Source organism: Antedon mediterranea, chromosome 7, assembly GCF_964355755.1.
Source record: "Antedon mediterranea chromosome 7, ecAntMedi1.1, whole genome shotgun sequence".
Lineage (NCBI taxonomy): Eukaryota > Metazoa > Echinodermata > Crinoidea > Comatulida > Antedonidae > Antedon > Antedon mediterranea.
Window position 1 is genome coordinate 6,974,996 of NC_092676.1, and position 20,624 is coordinate 6,995,619.

Sequence of the window (20,624 nt, forward strand, 5' to 3'; positions counted from 1 at the left end):
CTAATAGAAGCTTACTGTATGTCAGTCAACATTTGTTTGCGCCTTTCAGTTGCTTGGAGGTCGACACATTTAAGTTTAGGTCGATATACTGTACAGTAAGGGCACCTTAATGGGACACTTTTTCGGAATGTTTCCCCTTAATGGGAGTCTACTGTATTTAAAAATAATTCCAGTCACCATTGAATTAAAACTGGAGCCATCTATTGCTTCATGCATGAATGACTGCATTTAGTGTAAAGTTTATTCTTATCACTGTACTTAAATGCATTCCTTTCTTTCATTGTATTTCAGCATCCAGCCGCGGTCACAGAGACTAAACTGTCATCAGTGTTCATCTTCGTCATGCTCATGTGAAAGGTATAAAACTTGATGAGTTTATCACCATGTAAACTAGGCTGTTCTTTTTCGCCAAGTTTTTATGATAGTTTATTGTGTTGCTGGTTGGCTTAGCAGGCAGCAGGCGCTGTCTTCTCTTTTAACAGTAAGTATCTTTATAAAAATTATATATTGTTAGGCTTTTTGGGTTATTTCTTCATGGAAGAACTAACTCTTTTGTACATTTTAATAAGTACAGTATCTTTAAAAGAAATGTAGTCTGTTTTTTAATTGTTAAACCCAGATCCATTTTTCTTGAAAAAGTATGAAAATATGAATTTTGTTTTTTTTATATCATTTTAAAATCGTTAGGCAGGCCTACAATTGAAGAATTATGACTCCTCCATGGGCCTACAGTACAGCATTAGCAAATTTAACTAAATTTGTAAATTTTAAAAAGTAGCTTGCTAAAGCTAAATGTAGTACCTCTATTATACAAAATCAGAGAGCTTTTTAGTACTGTCCAGTGGTAGAAATGAATTGCTAGGTGCAGATTTAAGCCCCTTAAAATTTAACAGCCATGTCTTTTGAAAATAAAATAATTGACATTTTTTTCTGCGACCCGACGCATCGTTTTCATCATTATGAGATTGTTAAGTACAGGGTATAATGCTGGATCCGCCCAAGTGCTATTTGTAGAATATTTTTTGATATATTTTCCATACTGTACCACCATTGAATAAACTATCTGGAACAATTTCATTCACAACACACCTTTTAAATGTAACTTAATATCATTGAAAGTAGCTATTATTTCTTAATATGGTTGGTAAAGTTCACTGCCGGCATAATGCGAACACTCCCCGATTTTGAGGCAGGATCATTATATCCAATCAACTGTTCTGAAGATCTATAGAAAGAACTGTTATTTGTAACAAGTGTTTGGTATTCAAACAATATATGGTTCAATAGATATTCTGTGAAGGTAGTCATAGAACTTATCTATCTGACATTAAGTTTACAATGAGCCTTTATTAAACTGATCTATTGCTAACAAAAAACCTAAAAATCTATTAGAAAATTATGGCTTTAATTTGGTAAGTGCTTTATTATACAATAAAGTTCCACTTCTATTTCTGTCATAAACCCTGATTTATAGAATGCAATATTTCTTTTTAAAATTTTGTTTAGAGCTATCCTGAAACCTCATAATTATAAAAGTTAAAAACCATACTTCATTTAAATGTCATTTATTAAAGACACCTTCCCTACGTTTTTTAGATCTATTTTAAGATCACAAACTATATTTAATGTAAAAATAATACTATATGGTCCTATTGCGATAACTTTTTTCGTCTTTAAATGGTTAAAAATGTGAAAAATAAGTCGATTCTAATAATTATAGCGGCCCGCTATAAATCCCAAAATGCATTGCGCGCGGATTGATATTTCTGCTTTTCTTCTGTAATTAAACCCACTTTTCGATTGATCACAAGGCCAAAACAAATGGAAGACTCCTAACTTTTCAGCGAAAATACCAGGTTTTCCCCAATTTGTATCAACAGAGTCTGGCAAAAATAGAAAGACAATTAATGCAGCAACTATACAACGTACTCAGGCTAGGTATATAGCTAGCGTACGATGTTCGTACATTACCGATGTTTACCAGCTAGGCCTACAAAACTAAGCCTAGCTAGCTAGGCCTAAAGACCGTCCACGAGAGGTCAGTTGCCGTGAGCTAAGGTAGTGCATTGTTTCTCACTTTTTATCATAATTTACCATAAAACGTACATTTAAGACCAGGAATGACCTGGTTTAATGTTTTTAAAGTAATATGTATTATTTCTACAAAACGTCACAAATTGTAGGAAAGGTGTCTTTAAACTGCGTATTATATTCTGTACATATTACATAGAACATACGATCATCATCATAATCAATAAAAATATAAATCTATAAAATGACCAATAGTTTAAACTTTTATATTTGTTTTGATTCAGGTGATACTTAATAGGAGTGTGGAATTTAGGAGGTACCGGTAGAAATAGATTGAGTTTTTGTAATGTCAGGACCACACCCATAAATGCCTTATATCAGCCATCGAGTGGGACCAATGCCAAAAATACTTGACACAATAATATACAAATAAATGTAATAGATGGGTGTGTCACTATACTGTTATTATAGAGGTTGGCACTAGTATAAAAACAGCCTATTTCCCTTTGTTTATCAACTAAATTAGGGTGTCTCTTAAATAGGGTGTCCCCCAAATAGAGGTGTTCCTCCTAAATAGAGGTGTCAGGATTGTACTATATGATTTATAGAACACACTATTTCTTAAATTTACAGTAGTTTGGAGTTGTCATGAAGTCTCATAAATATATATAGATAATCTATAAGTTAAATAACATATGTACTGTACTCTATCTAAATGTCATTTATTAGACAGGGTTATTAAGTATTTAAAATACATTATAACTCTAAGATTTAAGAACATACAGTAGATCTATAGAATGACTTGTTTCTCTACTTGATCAGTTAATAAAAATGCTTAGATAGATTATTCTAACTACTTTCATAAATACTGTATCTACGGAACTATATTGTTTGGTTACCAATCCCACAATTAACTTCCAACACATCTCCACAAACCTCCCTTTTCCCCATCATAACTCCTCTCCATAAACACCCCCAACCCACCTCGTCTCCCCTCCTTTTGTGATAACTTTATGATTAGACCATTTTAGACACAAGTCCATTTGCCATTTCTCCTTGGTTAATACTATATTCTAGCAGTTTTTCAATTCTAAATCAAATACAATGGGTATTGCATACTTAGAGTATTTGACTGGATTTAACCTTTCAATATCTCAGTTCAATTGTAGGTTTATCCCACTTTGTAAAGAAAGAATTGTTGTTTGCGTTTTTTTCTATTGTGTCTAGGTCTAGTTTTTGCCATGGACTTTAAAGTACTCAGTAGTTATTCATTCTAAAGATTTATCCAAAGATGTAAAGCCGCGCACCCTTCGTTTTTTTATTCAGCCAAACTATTAACTATTGTCGTAAAGTACAAATTAAAATCTATCATTGGTTTTTTAAGGCTTTTAAAGGTTTTTTTTCTCATTGCGCCTCCCTGATAACATGGTATTATGTCATAATTCTGTATATAGCATCACATGTGACGCATATCATGGGAGGTTAAGTTAGGAGTTACAGGTAGATAGAGCCTGATACAGCTATCACATGTAACACCTGTATCATGGAAGGTTAAGTTAAGGGTTTAGGTTAGTGCCTGATACAGGCATTACATGTGAAAGAGTTAACTGGCGTACTTGTTTTCATAAAAGAAGGTTATTGTGAGGCTCCTAATAGGACGACTTCTATTCTCAATCTTGATTCATTGTCAATGAAAATTGCCATTAAAATTATATTTCTTATGTTTGCTGCACGCACTGAACAAAACTGTCAGGTTTAATGCCAGCCAACCAGTGCATTGGCTAAACCTACCAGCAGAATATCCATTCAACCTTTTAAACAAACTACACTCTGGTAATGCAATAGCATGGATCTTTTATATTTTCTGTTTGATTTCATGTGGTTTGCCCACTCACAAGGGACTACTGTACTTTATACAAACAATGCATACTACAGGGTAGGGTTACTCATGTACTGTACTCTGCCCACTGTATAAATATACAACTAAAGCCTACTCTATTTGTGGCATGGCCTCAGCCTTTACAAAAATGTAATTGTAACGTTATTGATGCATTAATAAGGTTATGTTTAATGTTATTTTAAGCTACTTGAGATTATATTTCAGTAAATAAGACAGTTGGGTGTCATACTGTACTACACCACTCGCATCATCCATAAGAGACATAACGCTGTACGCACCAAAAGCCTAGTATTCCGCTTCTAATGAGAGCTTTTCTCCTTCCTACAGTAAATAAATGCAATCTGAACATACAGTAACCCACTATAGAAAATTTGCGGCCTAATCTAGGGGTGTTGTGGTGAAATGTATGTTGTTTAGTATTAAACATCATACCATAAATTAGATCTGCATTGTCACAGTATGTGATGTGGCCATATTGGAAAGTGATGAACACTGCCATATTTGGCCATATCACTACCATATTTGGCCATATCACTACCACTACCATATTTGGCCATATCACTACCATATTTTGCCATATCACTACCATATTTGGCCATATCATCACTACCATATTTGGCCATATCATCACTACCATATTTGGCCATATCATCACTACCATATTTGGCCATATCACTACCATATTTGGGCACATCACACTTTTTTTGTCAAACTAGTTTGATAGTATAGACAGAGCTTTATACATTGGTTGAATTTAGATTTTTAAATTATTTTGTCACTATTTTTTATTTAATAAAGTACAGTACAGTATAATCTATTCAATAGTCAAAATTGCCAAAATATGATTATAAAAAGTAATAATTGATTTCTAAAGAAAATCTGGGGCACATGCTAGTAATCTAAAGTGCTTAAATTAAATTATATTAAAACTAAACCACACATTGACATTTTAAGTACACAGTATACTACCCTAATAAGGAAAAGATTGAATAGATATTAAATTTGTATACCATTAAAGTATTAGTGTGCTGATTGATAGCCATTGACATGGATTTACACTTTAAAGTATTTGCCACTCCTGTTTACTATTGTCTGTTAATCATACTATTGTATCATTTTAATACTTACAATTTACATAAGGTGAAATTTCCATATTTAATATGCTTTATTTCTATTGCACTGATATAAAATATTTCACATCAATTAATTTTTTACAATAGTAATTTAGTTAACTTATAAAGAAAATAATAAGAAGTGTTATCATACTTTTGCATCACATCATTGGAAGAAAAGGACTACAGATACATATTTAACAATTTTGTTATGCAATACTTTACTACAGTAATTGATATACGGTAATGGACAAAAATGCACCATTAGTAATTGTAACGTATAGCTTCAAAAATTTTTTTTTTAATTAAAAAAAAGTTTGTTTTTTTTTTCATTTTTTTTTTCAGTTACACTACAGTTGGACAGTAATTTGTTTTTTATTGATGAATGACTATTTTTATTTAGGAATATTAGGTCTACTCTTCACTGATGCAAAAGTTCTGTTTTTTCTCTCAGTGCTTTGGGACAATCTTTTAATTGTACTGTATACATAGCGCTATCATATAAACATTACATTAGCGCCATAATATTACTATCTAGTCTATCATTGAAATTGTATCTTCGATAGTGAGATGATGTCATATTATTAGGTCACGTTTAATTTTGATGATAAGTACTGTAGGTATTTATTACTGATGTAATGTAAATATTAATTGGTATTAATTACAATGATAATTGGAAATTGAAGGCCGTGTATTGTATGATAACTATGTATTATTAACTAACCCTATATATAGGTATTTGTGTGTGTTAATAGGCATTTGTGTGTGTTATATAGGCCAAAATTGCCGGAAAAAAATTTCCCCAAGATAGGGATTTTTTTTCTGACATTCTATATGGTATACTCTATCAGAAAAAAAAAGAAAATAATTTTCCTATACTTTTTTCCCGCAAAATTTGTACTGCACCCAGGCTATTATTATAGTATGAACTTTAATATCAAATTGTATTTTTTTTTTTAATTCCTTCTCGTTATCGTAATCATTGGTATCACATTCTTAGAAAATATTAATATTTAATTATTGTTTTATTATATTTGTACTGTACAGTTTGTTATTTACTATTTAATTCATAAGTATAACGTGATAATTTTGTTCTGTGTCTACAATACCAGTATTAGTTTCAAAATTCTAAGTATTGGTGAAACGCACTTTAGCATTAGACTTTCAAATTGAATAAATAATTGGAATAATATTGATAAAGGAAAAACTAGCGAGTCAAATGGCCAAGTGGTTAAGGCAGAAGCGCTGTTTACCATACATAAAGAGCCAACAATATCAGCAAGGGTTCAATGCCGACTCGCTCCTAGTTGTGGTGGTGGAACGAGTCTTCTTCTTGTCCAGTGTATACAGTTATAACGTGTGTTCACTTTAAAGAACGCAGTTTATCATTCGAGATAAATAGGAGGTTACCCTGGTGAACTGATTCACAAAATAGCCCCTATGTCAGGGGTATACAGTACAGTGATTATAACTGGTAATCCTTGGCCATATGTGCCTAAAGACATAAAAAATAAATGAAATAAGTGATATTTCTGTACTGGTTTGATTCAGCTCAGAATTGAACCAGGCTTAATAGCTTTTGATCTAGTAGTAGGAACATTTTTAATTTAAATAGACAAAGCAATAAAGTTATCTAAAATGAAAACTTTTCTTTTTAAAGGAGTACTAAATACTAAACAAAAATAATGCCGGGTGAGAACGACATAACGAAGGTCGAGCCAAAACGACAATTGAAGATGATAGAGTTAGATCACCTGACGGAACAGGAGCAACAAGTGATTATTGACGTACTGCAACGAGATGAGATTCTACGAAAGAACGAAGAATCTAGAATCAGGTTAGAATTTAGTCCATCTTTAGTTTTTGAGTCAGAGAAAGTATTATTTTTAAAAGTAAGTAAGAAGTTCAATGGTTTAAAAGTTATTTTTACTTTATTTTATTATAGAAAATTTTAATTTCAATTGTAAAAGCCTGATTATTTTAAATGTTATTCGCCTGACCTTTACATAAAAAATGTGTGTATTTAATTTGTCTATGCTACACAAAAACTGCTGCGTGTGGCTAGTGTCTTAGACGCTGGATTACCGATCGTGAGTTCGGGGTTCAATTCCAATTCTCGCCACATTGCTTGTATCCTTTAGGCAAGGCACTTTACTTACATTTGCCTCTCCACACCCAGGTGTATTAAATGGGTACCGGTTAGATCAAGTCACAAGTTTACGCTGATTACAGTACTAGCTGCATTATGGGAGTTGCCATACGTGTTTGATCTAAAAATGACTGGAGTGAATGCTTATAAAGTGCCTTTGAGCTTGATTAATCATGAAAATGGCGCTATATAAAAATATGGTATTCAATATTATTATGACCTTAATAATCAACGCATTAAACATTTATAAAATGAAAAAAAAAAATATTTTCTATTTCAAAAATAAAAATCAGATTGATCAGCTGTTATTGCTGATATTGATAATCAACATTTTTATTAATGAAAATATCACCTGCCTTAATAATTAATATTGTTTAAATTAGTGTTTATTTTTATTAGATAATGTGTGAATCTTTTCAGCTGCTTTACTGATAATGATAGTTTCATCCGATTTCTGCAAGTTTTCATGGGTAATAATAGCAGCATCCTAGATTAGAAATGCATGCTACCCAAAAAATATTTACAGTAACTGCATTGAGAACTTAATCCCTATAATCCCGTTTACATCCTACAATCAAGCTATCCTGCTAAAACAGAAAGCAGAAACTGTTTTTACATGATGATAGAAGACATTGTAAAGGAAATATAAAACATGATATTCATTTTCCCAAACTTCAATATCCTCGTCCTTTGCATGTGCAGATAGTTTTTTTAAATTTTTGACTTGAATAAACTAAGCATTGCCTTCTCCTGTACATTCTGCATCTCCTCCACCCACTGCAACCTCCCTTCCCCAACCTCCTCTTTCCATTCCTATCTCACACCCTTTAAATATACCACTGTGCTTTTGATAAAAAAAAAAAGGAAATTTAAAATGCAAGCTGTTTGCATACATAATTTTCAATTGTTTGATTTATTGAACTCTTATGAAAATAGAAGCAGGAATACAGCTTACATTATGTGTGATTTTAAATTATATTGACAATAGCAGAAATGTATAAATAATAATAAATAATAATAAAATAAAACATAAATATTAATATCATAATCATCAAGTGTTGAGTTATTATTGTGCTCTATTCAATAATCTATTTTTAGAATCAGCAAGATGTAATTTCTTGAAAATTTGAATACATTTTCAGAACACAAAGTATCTATGACTGAATGAAATGGTACTCATACAAGACTATTGAAAAAAATGTATAAAAATGTATATGCAAGTTCAGCTATTGAAACATCCATTAAATTGTTAATTGTGTGATTGTCTAAACTTTTCAATTTGTTTCCAAAACTGTTAGTACAGTTATTGAATGCTCTCCTTTATAGTTGCATGTATAAACCATTTTAGAAAGCATTCTATAAATGACTTTCATTGTTTTTAATATTCATTTTTCATTTCGTTTTAAAACCAGATAAACTATGGAGAAAATATGTATATATTTCCTCCATGAATAAACCAACATTGGCCTATTTGTCACGTTTCGAATGGGACATAAAGCCGTTGGTCCCATGTATATATTGCATGTCAAAGAACTATTTGAAAAGAGTACAGTTGGGATAAGCTCTCGGTGTGCTAATCTGGTAGGCGCTACACTGCTGGCTGCTATGGTGATCATAGAGGGGCCTAATGCAAATTTCCTCAGTTTCCAGTTAAGTTTGAAGACCAGTATAAAATACCTAAAGCTCTGTCTACACTATCAAACTACAGTAGTTTGACAAGAAAAAGTGTGATGTGCCCAAATATGGTAGTGATATGACATTATCATGTCCATACATGTTTTTGTCACATAAAGTTTGATATTTGTATCTTTAGGCTTTATACCTTTCTCTCAGGGAAGAGCATTACAGTACAATACAACCTGAATATCTGAAGTATTTACTACTTAGACTTTTTGAACAAGAGTGTAGTGAAAAAAACATCTTATTAGCAACTTGTACAATATCTTTAAGTGTAGAATGTTACTGCTAGGAAAATGAGCTATAAAATGTACAGATAAAGCTATGTAAGGTCTACTTACCATTAAAATATTTTAACATTCACGCATACATTTTTTCAAATTAGGAATCATAAAAGGTAATTTCTCTAGATATCTTGGCAATTGACTTGTTTCATTGTGTTCACGTACAATATTTAAATATCGCTTTTTCAATTTTTGGAATTGTTATTGTTCAAATATTAGTACAGTATATATTGGTTTTACTATCATAACTATAATGTCAATTTGTGTTTTATAAAGTAAAATGATTTGATTCAACTTTTTTCTATGCATGTTTTATTCCAGTCTATTTGGTAAAGTTTTTTAACTTTATAATACTGTATGATATTATGTATTAAAAGTTTAAAACATGCTATTGAATGTCTGTTAATTTGTTATGCTTTGTTGTACTTGATATGTACAGTATTTAACACATATTTTACTTCGTCAATAACTGGCTTTTTTTTCATTAAAAAAAATGTTCTATATGACCAGGTACGGTATTGTCATGCTAAATTTATGTAATGTAGTTTTAAAAAAACGACAACTTTTTGTTTTTAAAATGCTCACATTCTAGTGTCTTGAATGTTATTGTTGATAACAAATTATTAAAATCGAATCAAATGAATTCTACCAAACTATTATGAATTGATAAACATGATTGCGTGTGTTATGGTTAAGTAACGTCTTCATTATTACTGCTTCATGAAAACAGAACCTTGCTATGAAGATCAATCAGAATTGAATTAACAATGAAACACCTTTTGTTCCTAATTACAGGAAACTCAGACTCGAACTCCAAGATCTCCGACGTCAGGGAACCATTCGGGAAGGAGACGACAGCAAGAATCTCTGCGCCAGATGTCGTGAGCCCCTGGGAATGTTCGCGTCAGCGGAGGTCTGTCCAAAATGCAAACACAAAGTCTGCAAGACGTGTCAGGTATATACACCTAGTGGAAAACGATGGGTGTGCAAAGTATGCCACAAATCTATGTAAGTACTACAGTAATTAAAGTAATACACTGCAGTAATTGTTGTAGTATTGAACTATTGAAATTACTAATTAAATACAGTGTACTCTAATTCTGTCTTCAATAATTTAGACCAGATTCTAGATTCCAAACCATTGTTAAACCAATCCGAGTACAATATCAATCACCAATTTTGACTAGATTTCAGACTCCAGATTATTGTTAATCCAGTCCCAGTATAATCTCGACTACTAATTTAGACTAGATTTCAGGCAACGTTTGTTGACGATTTCTGTTTTCCTGCAGGCAAATCAAAATAGAGTCAGGAGAATGGTTTTATGAAAAGCTTGAAGTGGACAATGTCCGACTCTTCGGATCTGACCTTGTTAAGGCTTCTCTTGACCGTGTCCACACTCGAAGCAAAGGCAACATGAGTTCCCCAAACAGCTTTGAAGAACAGGACGAATCAAGCCGACAGCATTACCAAGGCAGACACAACCACCATTCTGGAACCCCACGCAGTACCCCACGTGGGACACCAAGAGGAACTCCTAGCGGAACACCAAGAGGCATGTCTCCTCACAACAGTCCTCACCGACGAAGAGCAAACCGAAACCAAGATAGCGTGAGTGTAACCAGTTCCGAAAGCCACCGCTCTCACAGCCAGCAGAGTCAAATAGCGCATAGTGAATCGGGTTCTTCGAGAGATGGTATGAATGAAAAACGAACAAATGGTGTTCCGGTTGAGGTCGATAACACACCATCAAAAAGAAGATCAAGGTAAAACAATCAATAAACACTGAATCAATGCAATTTTATTTACATAACTTTATGTATTCAAATTTAAATTGCACTTTATAGATTTCAAACACAATCGTCAGAATTATTACCATACAAGTTTATGCACATTTTTTTAAATTTAATATTTTGATATTGCATCACATTTGAATAGTATTAGTTTAATCAATTAATATAATTTAATATTTTGGGTGTGTCGGCTGGCAAAATCACTATTTTTTTACAACCAGTACTTATTATAAAGGAACGCCTCAAACAAATTAAACTTCAATTTATTTTCCAAATTGCATGAAATGATAAGTAAATATTTAAAATGAAGCAAAACAGAGGGAAAACCAAAAGAGCAATTATTATTATTATTATTATTATTATTATTTCATACTCATCCAACAGCGAGTAACCCGCCAATTACAGGATGGATAAACTATTTAAAATTTCACAAGATGCTCTACATAAACAAAGACTTATTATTAAGTCTTTGGGAGTGGAGTTGTAAATTGTCATGAGAAAAAAACCCTGACATATGACAGGACTTGAACCCAGGACCCTTAGATTAGTAGCCAAGCATCATAACCACCAAGCCACAGCTCCACTCTGTTATGCTCGTTTGTGTGGTTATACCCTTATACATATAACAAGGACAATAACAATAAAAAAACATGACAATGACAGGACAATACATAAACAAATTACCTACACAAACCAAACTATAGGCTAACATTTTATTAAAAATAAAGTATTAAAAGCACTATACAGATTTTTGCATATATAAATGCATGAAAAAGTCATTATAGTACTGTAAAGTGGTGCTCTATTTTTTATTTTATGTTGTTTCAAAATGTTTTCTTTTATGCAAACAAGGATTAAGAAGATGTTTCCAAGTTTCAAATCTAGCAAAAAGTCAAGGTATATGACAAAGTGCATAGTGGGATATGTCATATTACATATATTATTTAATAATCTCACTGTATATGCAACTAACATTCAACAGATTTAAGAAATTATATAGTATGTATATGTTTCTGGGATGCAAATGTAGTTGTTGTAAGATAGTGCTTATCTGAAACTGATTGACACACTGGTGGGTCCAAAAGGTGTTCCCTTAATATGAGTTTGAATGGTACATTTTATTAGGGAATTTTAAGGGGAAAATAATATACAAGGTATACGATTTATAGAAAAAGACAAATTTTTGAAAATGATGGAATTTTTTAAATTTTTTATTTATGTATTTTTTTGGTCCTTTTTTTGCTGTTATACATTTGAGATATCAATTTATCAATAGAATATCAATTAGAATAAATAAAATAAAACTAATTGGGATACAAGAAATCATTCTTATATATTCTGAGATGATATTTATTTTGTATTCAAATAAATGTTTTGCTGACAATTTCTACAACTGAAGAAAATAGAATACATTCAAAAATATGCTGGCAGTGGTTATACATAATTTAGAAGAAAAATAATAAAAACATTCTTTTTGACAGGTGTCATATTTTATTCATTTCATTACCAATAAATGTCATATCAGTTGGAATTTATGGATAGTTTATAACAATTTATATAATAACTATAGTGACACACCCATCTATTACATTTTAATGTCAGTGAGTTCAAGTATTTTTGGCATTGGTCCCACTCAGTGGCGGATATAAGGCATTTGTGGGTGTGGTCATGACATTACCAAAACCCAATCTATTCCAACCCTCCTATTCACCATACATGATCAATCCAAAAAAAATGTAGTTGATTATAAGTAAATACTTTACAATATAAGGCCTGCTTTTTAAAGAAATTAGTATAATCAGTGGTTTATGTGATGTTAATTACGTCACAAACAGATGTTTATACTACGCTATGGCCGATTTCTCTGGCTATTTGACAAACTATTATATCTATTGTCTATTTGTCTATTGATTTTGTTAAGTCTTTTGTGTTTAGTTCAAGCCAATTAATAGTACAGTCTAGCTTATCAGGGCAGTAGCATGGAATTTTACGAATATATATATAAATCTAAAGCGTTATTAAATATCCTGTGAATGTAAGTCAGTATTTTTGTTTTGTATGGTTTTAAGTTTTAATATGCCTTTTGTTCCTTTGAACCTTGTTGTTGTGTGTCAGTATTAAAACCTATTGTGTTTATTGTTATCAATATTTTGCGACTGTGTTTTCAATCTTGCCTGCGTAATTGCTGCTCCTGGTGGTTGTCATGTACTCTGTACTGCTTTATTAGGTCAGTTTGATAAGCTCTAATCATCTTTTTCTAGGTCGTAAATTTTCACTGATAGCTATAAAATAGGGCTGTATAAGGGGTTTATCATTTTTGGTATATGATAGCTTCTTTTCTCCTGGTTGGTACTAAAGCTGTTAACATGCTTACTGATAAAATCCTAGTCCTACCAAATTGGTGTGTGATGGTCAAAATAGTACCCAGCGTGGGTTGCATCTCATTTGGTAGGGATTTCTGTAATTGGGGACATAAAACAAGGCTTGGGAGTATTCCATTATATGCAAAATAGTTAATTGTAGTATAGCTCTTGTTTAAAAGGAGCAGATATTTTTTATCATTCATTCATCTTTTTATTTCGGAATACCATGATGACATAATATATCCATAGCCAAAAAGAAACATAATCTAAGAAATTATTGTACAGGTGACAAACAAAAAAGAATTGAGATTGTAGGAATAACAGACAAAATATATATGTTTATTGTCATTTATTATTTAAAATTAAAAATGACAATGCTGTGGGTATCAGTGGCTGGATCTCAATGGAGATACAAAAATAAAAAGCGAAAAGCTAAATCAAAACGATAAAGTAAACAGCCAGAAAAGTTAGCAGAGCTTTCGGGCAACACTTGCCCTTCATCAGTGCAAGTGAAGGAATTTGGATAACGTCATTTATAGTCATTTATTGTCATTTATTTATATAATTTTATATTTTCCTTTTCTTGTATATTTTTTAACTATGGTTTGTGAAGTACGGTATTTATAGCATGTGGCCATTTATACTAAATATACAGTACTCAAATGCTGTGTTATGTATGAATATACAGTACTGTCTTAAAACTTTATTTTTTGGTTTTTTATATTTTTATTTTATGTAGTATTGGTTATAACAAGAAATTATGGTGATTTTTTACTTCTTGTATGTTTATGATGATCAATTTTACAATTCAGAATTTTCATATACATAATAAATAACGAAAAATAAGTAGGTATCGCTAATTTACGTACATATTTGAGAACCTTAGTTAACATTTACATGTATGTATTGAAAATTTAATTACTTAATGTTTGTTTACTAGTTTTGAAAAAGTATCAACTACCTCCAGTACAGATGATAAAGACGTACTAACAGAAGTACCAACTTTGACTAAAGGTAAGTTTATTTAACATAGTGTTTTAATACTGTATAAACATGTGTGTGTGAGAGTTTGTAATGCTGACAGGATATCATCATTATCTCTATGGTGGTAAAAGCAACTAAATTTTCAACTAATTATTTTCTAAATCAATGCATTTTTAATCTTACAACTTCAGTAAAGAAAATGTGTGATTTCATGAGAGATACTCTACTAAATTGTTGTGAAGCAAATGTACAGTATAACAATGGGTATATAGCCCGCAGAACATTTGGTAGACTGCAGATGTCATGGTCCAAAACGCGTAAACCCTGGCAAAGCGAGATGCAAACAATTCCTACTACAGTATCTTGTTGAAGTGTCATACGCACTGCTCACGTAACGGCTTTTCCACTTCACGCCCAGATCAAAACCATGCGACACCCTTCCACAAAATCACTCTCTATCTCTCTAAATAAAAAATAAGCTTTTAGTTTTAAATGTTATTTTTTTTTGCAATCTGTGTACTCCTATTTGTGCCATTAACAATCCAAAATTCTGATTACCAATACAAAAGTACAGTGAAGCAGGACATCCCTATCAAAATTGTGTTTTTTTTTTGGGGGGGGTTTTTTTCTCACATTGTATTGTATAATTATATTATCAAAATCGTTTGCACTGAACAGTATTATATTTGTTAATCAGGTGTAAACCATTGACTAGCGAAAGCTATTTGTTTATACCGTTTGGCCTTTGGTGAATAAATAAAGAATTAAATTAAAATATAACACTACTATTTCATTAGGGGACACATTCCTGTGAAAACGAACATAGGGGAAGTATATTTTATAACACTGTAAAGCCAACCCTATTCAAGAGAGCCTGGAAGCAGAATAGACTGTATTAATTCTAAATGTTGGTATCCAATATGTAATTTGATATATTTTGATCTGTAAACTTAAATTTCACTTTACAGATCAAAATATATCAAATTACATATTGGATACCAATATTTAGAATTAATAATGCATTAATTATTATGCAATACTGTATGAAAGTTGTATGTAAATGTGTGCAGGATATGTCCGCATGTGTGTGTGTATCGCACGTGTGTGTGTATCGCACGTGTGTGTGTATCGCACGTGTGTGTGTATTGCACGTGTGAGTGTATCGCACGTGTACAAATAAACACAGAGAAACTAACAATGTGCACTTTAGCGAATGTATTTATATGAACTTAATGTTTGAAAGTACTGTTATATTGGTTGTAATGATTGTGTAGCATGGTATATAAACATCTGGTATTCAATGTTGTATTAACATTCACACCTCGCTTTTGCATGCTTGCTAATACATGTACCAACTCAATCCATTCATGATTTTAATCATAAATTACAAAAAAAAAAGTTACAAATAAATTGTATTTCCTGTTTTATCTACTTGATAATTGTAGTATGTATGATATATGATTATGAATTCTTAATGTATTGTTATTTTGGTATCAATTTTTGTTTGTTTATAAGTATGTGATTATTTTATTGTATAGTCTGTCTTTGTGTAGTTTATATTAGTAGCCATTAAAATGAATTAATAATTTAAAAATTCAATATAACATAGACTTCTGCAGAATTATGTTTTACACAGTGGACACAAACTAAAGCTTTGTAACGTTGCAGAAATGCTCTTTTATTTTTCTGTGTTTTAAAATGTTACAGTTCCGTTATTGGTAGGTTTATTTAGGCCTTCAATCAGGAAGTATTATGCATTTTGTTAACACCTATCCTTGATAAATGTTATCTTTACCAGCATCTAAGCCCCTCCCTTTTATGCCTAAGCTCTTCTATGAGTGTACATTTTAACACTGTATTTTAAATTTTTTTTTAATAGGCCTACTTGGAGTATTACTGTATATATAGTTCATATCATTTTTTAGGCAACCTTGAAAATACAATAATAGGCAGGCCTAGTTTTTTTATACCGTCGTTATTATTTTCATTAAATTGTTAGTATTTTTTAAAATAGTATTTCAGGTTTGTTTCCTTATCTGTTTTTGTGTACAGGCCTGTTACTGTATGTTTTTTCGTAGTTCCTAGTAGTAGCCAAAAATTGGTATTTATTTGATTCTTACTGTCATTATGAATCAATATTAGTTGCATAATAAAATTATATTTTAGGTTTCAAACCCCTTTTTATTTGTGTAGTTTCCAAAAAATATGTATTTTATATCAAAAGTATTTTTTTATTGGTTTAGTACAGCATTGATATTAATAGAAGCATGGAGATAATATCTACATAAATAGCAGGTTATTGATAATAGGATGTATATTGGACAATAAAATTCAATGCAATTAATAAAAGAATAAAAATACAGTATTATAAATTAAACTATAAAATAATAAGTAATTTTAATAATCGTAAGAAAATACAATTTTTATTTTATGGTTCATTCTTGTGACCTATATTATTTTGTAATGGAAATTTACTGAAAATAGATGAATTTGTTTGTTTTTGCATGAAATGATGTTGCAGCAATTAATTATTGGCATAAAGCTATAGAAGAATTATGAACTAAAATTATTATTTAACCTCCGACCTCAATGTCCCTAAAACCACACCTTTCAAATTTGAATATATTACACAGTATGATGGCCATATAAAATTATTGTCTAGGAAGCGGACATATAATATCTGAAATAAATATTTATTACTTACGCTATAAAACGCTTTATATTCGGTCTGCTTGATAGATTTAATATACACTAACTGTAAAATGGTCATCTTCGGCAATTTGGTTTTTGAATTTGCAGTATTATATTTTGATTAGTGTCATAGTAATAAACACAAGAAATGAAAAGCAGTTTGTATAATTATCAATTCTAGGATAATTTCTCTTGCATAATCAATTGCCTATGAATAATATTATGAATATATTATGTTATTTTTTTTTCTCCTGTTCAATTCTCAGATGACGAGTTTCATAATTATCAAAGTACCCATTTGAAATCATTCAGCCATCAGAAGATTTGTACACCAGGACACGAAACTCCACCAAAAATGTCCTTAAGTTCTCCAAAATCAGTTAACCCTTCTTCAAAATCTGTTAATCCCTCCTCTAACTTAGTTAATCCCTCCTCCTCAAACTTAGTTAATCCCTCCTCAAAATTACGTAGCCCATCTTCCAAATTAAGTGTTCGTTCTAATACTTCCACGTTGTCATCTAACCATTCATACGCATCTTCCTTTAGATCACAACCCATTAAATCATCTTGCATAAATCCACCACTAACTTCATTAACTAATGTAGTCTGCAGTGACACAGCATCACCTCTTTTGTCTAACAAATCTAAGCATAGAAATCATGGTGAAAGGGATAATAATCATTTGGGAAAGCATGTTGCATCATTACCACGCTATAAAACCAGTTTGGAGTTCACTCCTTTTGTTCCTCTTGAGGAAGACGTGTATGTAAGCGCCATCCACATATTCCCAGAGGAAAAAGCGTTTGAGAGGACCGAAAGTATGGATGAAAGTTTGGGATATGTAAGTGATGTTGAATCACTGTCAGGACATTCTGGAAAAGAATTGCCAGTTGTTAGTAAAGATTTAGCAGTATATTCTTCTATTGATTCTGACAGTTCAGTTAGATATAAAAGAAATTCAAAGATTGATAGATTGGAACTAATTCCAGAACAAATGCAAAGACATGATAAAGGTAGTTCTGGTTCTAGTATCATGTACAGCTCTCAAAGCAAAAATAGTAAGAGTAAAAATCTTGGAAAAGTATCCAATGAGTGTACTGTTTCTGAAATAGACAATAATACTGTTGATTATCAACAATTTGGCTTAACCGCAAGACAAAGCGGCGGCTTGCGTTTGTCAAAGGGAAGTGCTTTTAATTATGTAGTCAAAAACAAGTATCGGCATGTTAATTCAAGATTTGCTAGCGAACATTTAAGAAGAAATGATTTGATGAATAGAAATATGGATAACAGCAGTGAAAAATTCATTCCTATTTCAGCCACATCAAGAAGTGGTGAAGAGGATCCAAATGTTGACTCGTCATACAGTGATACTGAGGTTGAACAGCTCTGTTGTGAATCTCCATCTTCAAGTAAGAAGTTACCAACTTTTAAAACCAATCAAGGAGATTCAAGAAGTAGATTAACTCTTGATATTGAACGTGCAAATCAACGAAGATCTGGTTTTGATCGTAAAGAAATTATTGATGAAAACAGTAAAACAGCTGGTGGTAGCAATAGAAAGAAATTTTCATTGAAGGGTAAAGCAAAACAGAAGTTTGATAGTTTAAAAAAGAAGTTCACTTTCAAACAAGAGAACTCTCCAGAAGATTGCCATACTACAAGTGATACTGAAGATCTCAATTTAAGTGCCGTCTCTTCAGATGAAGAGGAATATCTGCTAGATTTGACATTGGACCCTGACATCCGTTCTGCTTCACCGACATACAAGGAAACAATGTTTGATGCGAAATTGAAAACCAACCAGGCTTTAGTCACAAGCCTCATAGAACAATATTCAAACCCTTCTCTCAGCAGACCGTCAAGCATTTGCTTTACTAACTCATCTTCCGATAGCGAGGACTCGCGTGCTGAGGATGTTAGAGAGTTTGAAGAAATTGAAGCGCGTTTTAACTCAACCACATATTATAATGAGAGTTCTTCTGATGAAGATGTTCCTGATATGCGGAATAAAAGAAACCGAAAATCAGAAGAGTCGAAGGTCAAATATTTGCCTGTGGTTGAATCAGGCAATTCAGATGTTTGTCCCGAGTCATTGTTGTTAAAAATGACAACACAACGCTTTCAAGAGATTGCGAAAGATTCTTCTGAATCGGACATGGATCTTGATGACGATAAGCAACCAGTTATTTTGCATTATTCGTTAAGGGCTGAAGCGATGGATTCTGAAAGTGAACTATCAGTTATTTTGGAACAAACAGAGGACAGTGATAGCGATGAAAGCGTACATATATGATATTACTATAAACTGTACAAAACCATGCCCCACATTACTGATCACTATGATTAGATTCATATAAATGGAGTAAGCCCACCATCTTGTCACAAAAATAATTTAATTAAACAAAAAAGTTAGAATAGTTTCCAAAGAACAAATTTCCCCAAATCACAGTGCTTCATTTAATATTAGCAATACCATGGCCTTCCATGTCCAAGCCTATACTCTACTGTATGTTCAAGTGAGTGATCTTGCCGTATGTAATATTTCTGCTCGGATATCACTAATGAGGGAACATGGTGTGCAGACAATCCTTTTTTTGGCGCTTACTGAAATAGCAGAATAATTAAGTAGCAACTACTTTGTATAATATTTGGCCGAAATACATGGACAGAAAGGCATACTGAGGGCTTCCTACCTACTGTCAGAAGGCCTAGTGATCCTACCCACTGTCAGAAGGCTTAGGGACCATACCCACTTTCAGAAGGCCTAGGAACTATACCCATTGTCAAAAGGCCTAGGGACCATACCCACTGTCAGAAGGCCTAGGGACCATACACACTGTCAGAAGGCCTAGGGACCATACCCACTGTCAGAAGGCCTAGCGACCATACCCACTGTCAGAAGGCCTAGGGACCATACCCACTGTCAGAAGGCCTAGGGACCATACCCACTGTCAGAAGGCCTAGGGACCATACACACTGTCAGAAGGCCTAGTGACCCTACCCACTGTCAGAAGGCCTAGGGACCATACCCACTGTCAGAAGGCCTAGGGACCATACCCACTCAGTGCACTGTCAGAAGGCCTAGTCACCCTACCCACTGTCAGAAGGCCTATTGACCCTACCCACTGTCAGAAGGCCTATGGACCATACCCACTGTCAGAAGGCCTAGGGACTGATAACTAACAGTAACTAAAGTAGATGTTTGGACTCGCATATTTTCAGGTGCTCTGTTTATAAGGAATGTTTTCCAGCAGAATATATTTTGATATTAAAATGAAATTTCTTATATTTCCAATCATGAAAACATAGTTTTTAAAATATTTTAATTGAAAAATTGAATTGAAGCAAAAACAATTTTAAATGTTATTGAAGCAAAAACAATTTTAAATGTTATTGGTGACTTCCTTCCTTTCTTGTTAAAAACACATTAGAAGTAGTCATTGGTGTGGTTCACACAGTCTACACAAATTGTCCATAAACATGTCTGCCAGTAATTAAAATACAAACTAATAATATGACACCTTTATTTCTAGTATAGAGTATTTATTTGTACATAGATCTAGTTATATTAAAAGGTTTTCCATTAATTAATATTGGTATCTATCTGTTGTGTTCTTGTTTTGCCCATTATAAGCCT

The 20,624-nt window shown here is 32.2% G+C and overlaps 1 protein-coding gene across 1 annotated transcript in view; it reads left to right on the plus strand.

The window, feature by feature from the left end:
• The window catches only part of LOC140055300 (uncharacterized), a 31,697-nt gene extending 11,242 nt beyond the window's left edge, over positions 1 to 20,455 (plus strand). The window contains exons 2-8 of the mRNA XM_072100603.1: positions 292 to 481; positions 6,704 to 6,880; positions 9,949 to 10,161; positions 10,446 to 10,919; positions 11,799 to 11,843; positions 14,250 to 14,323; positions 18,304 to 20,455. Of these exons, the coding sequence (XP_071956704.1) occupies positions 6,729 to 6,880; positions 9,949 to 10,161; positions 10,446 to 10,919; positions 11,799 to 11,843; positions 14,250 to 14,323; positions 18,304 to 19,280 (1,935 nt within the window). The 5' untranslated portion in view covers positions 292 to 481; positions 6,704 to 6,728 and the 3' untranslated portion in view covers positions 19,281 to 20,455. The remainder of the gene's footprint in view (positions 1 to 291; positions 482 to 6,703; positions 6,881 to 9,948; positions 10,162 to 10,445; positions 10,920 to 11,798; positions 11,844 to 14,249; positions 14,324 to 18,303) is intronic.
• The last annotated feature ends 169 nt before the right edge of the window (positions 20,456 to 20,624 follow it).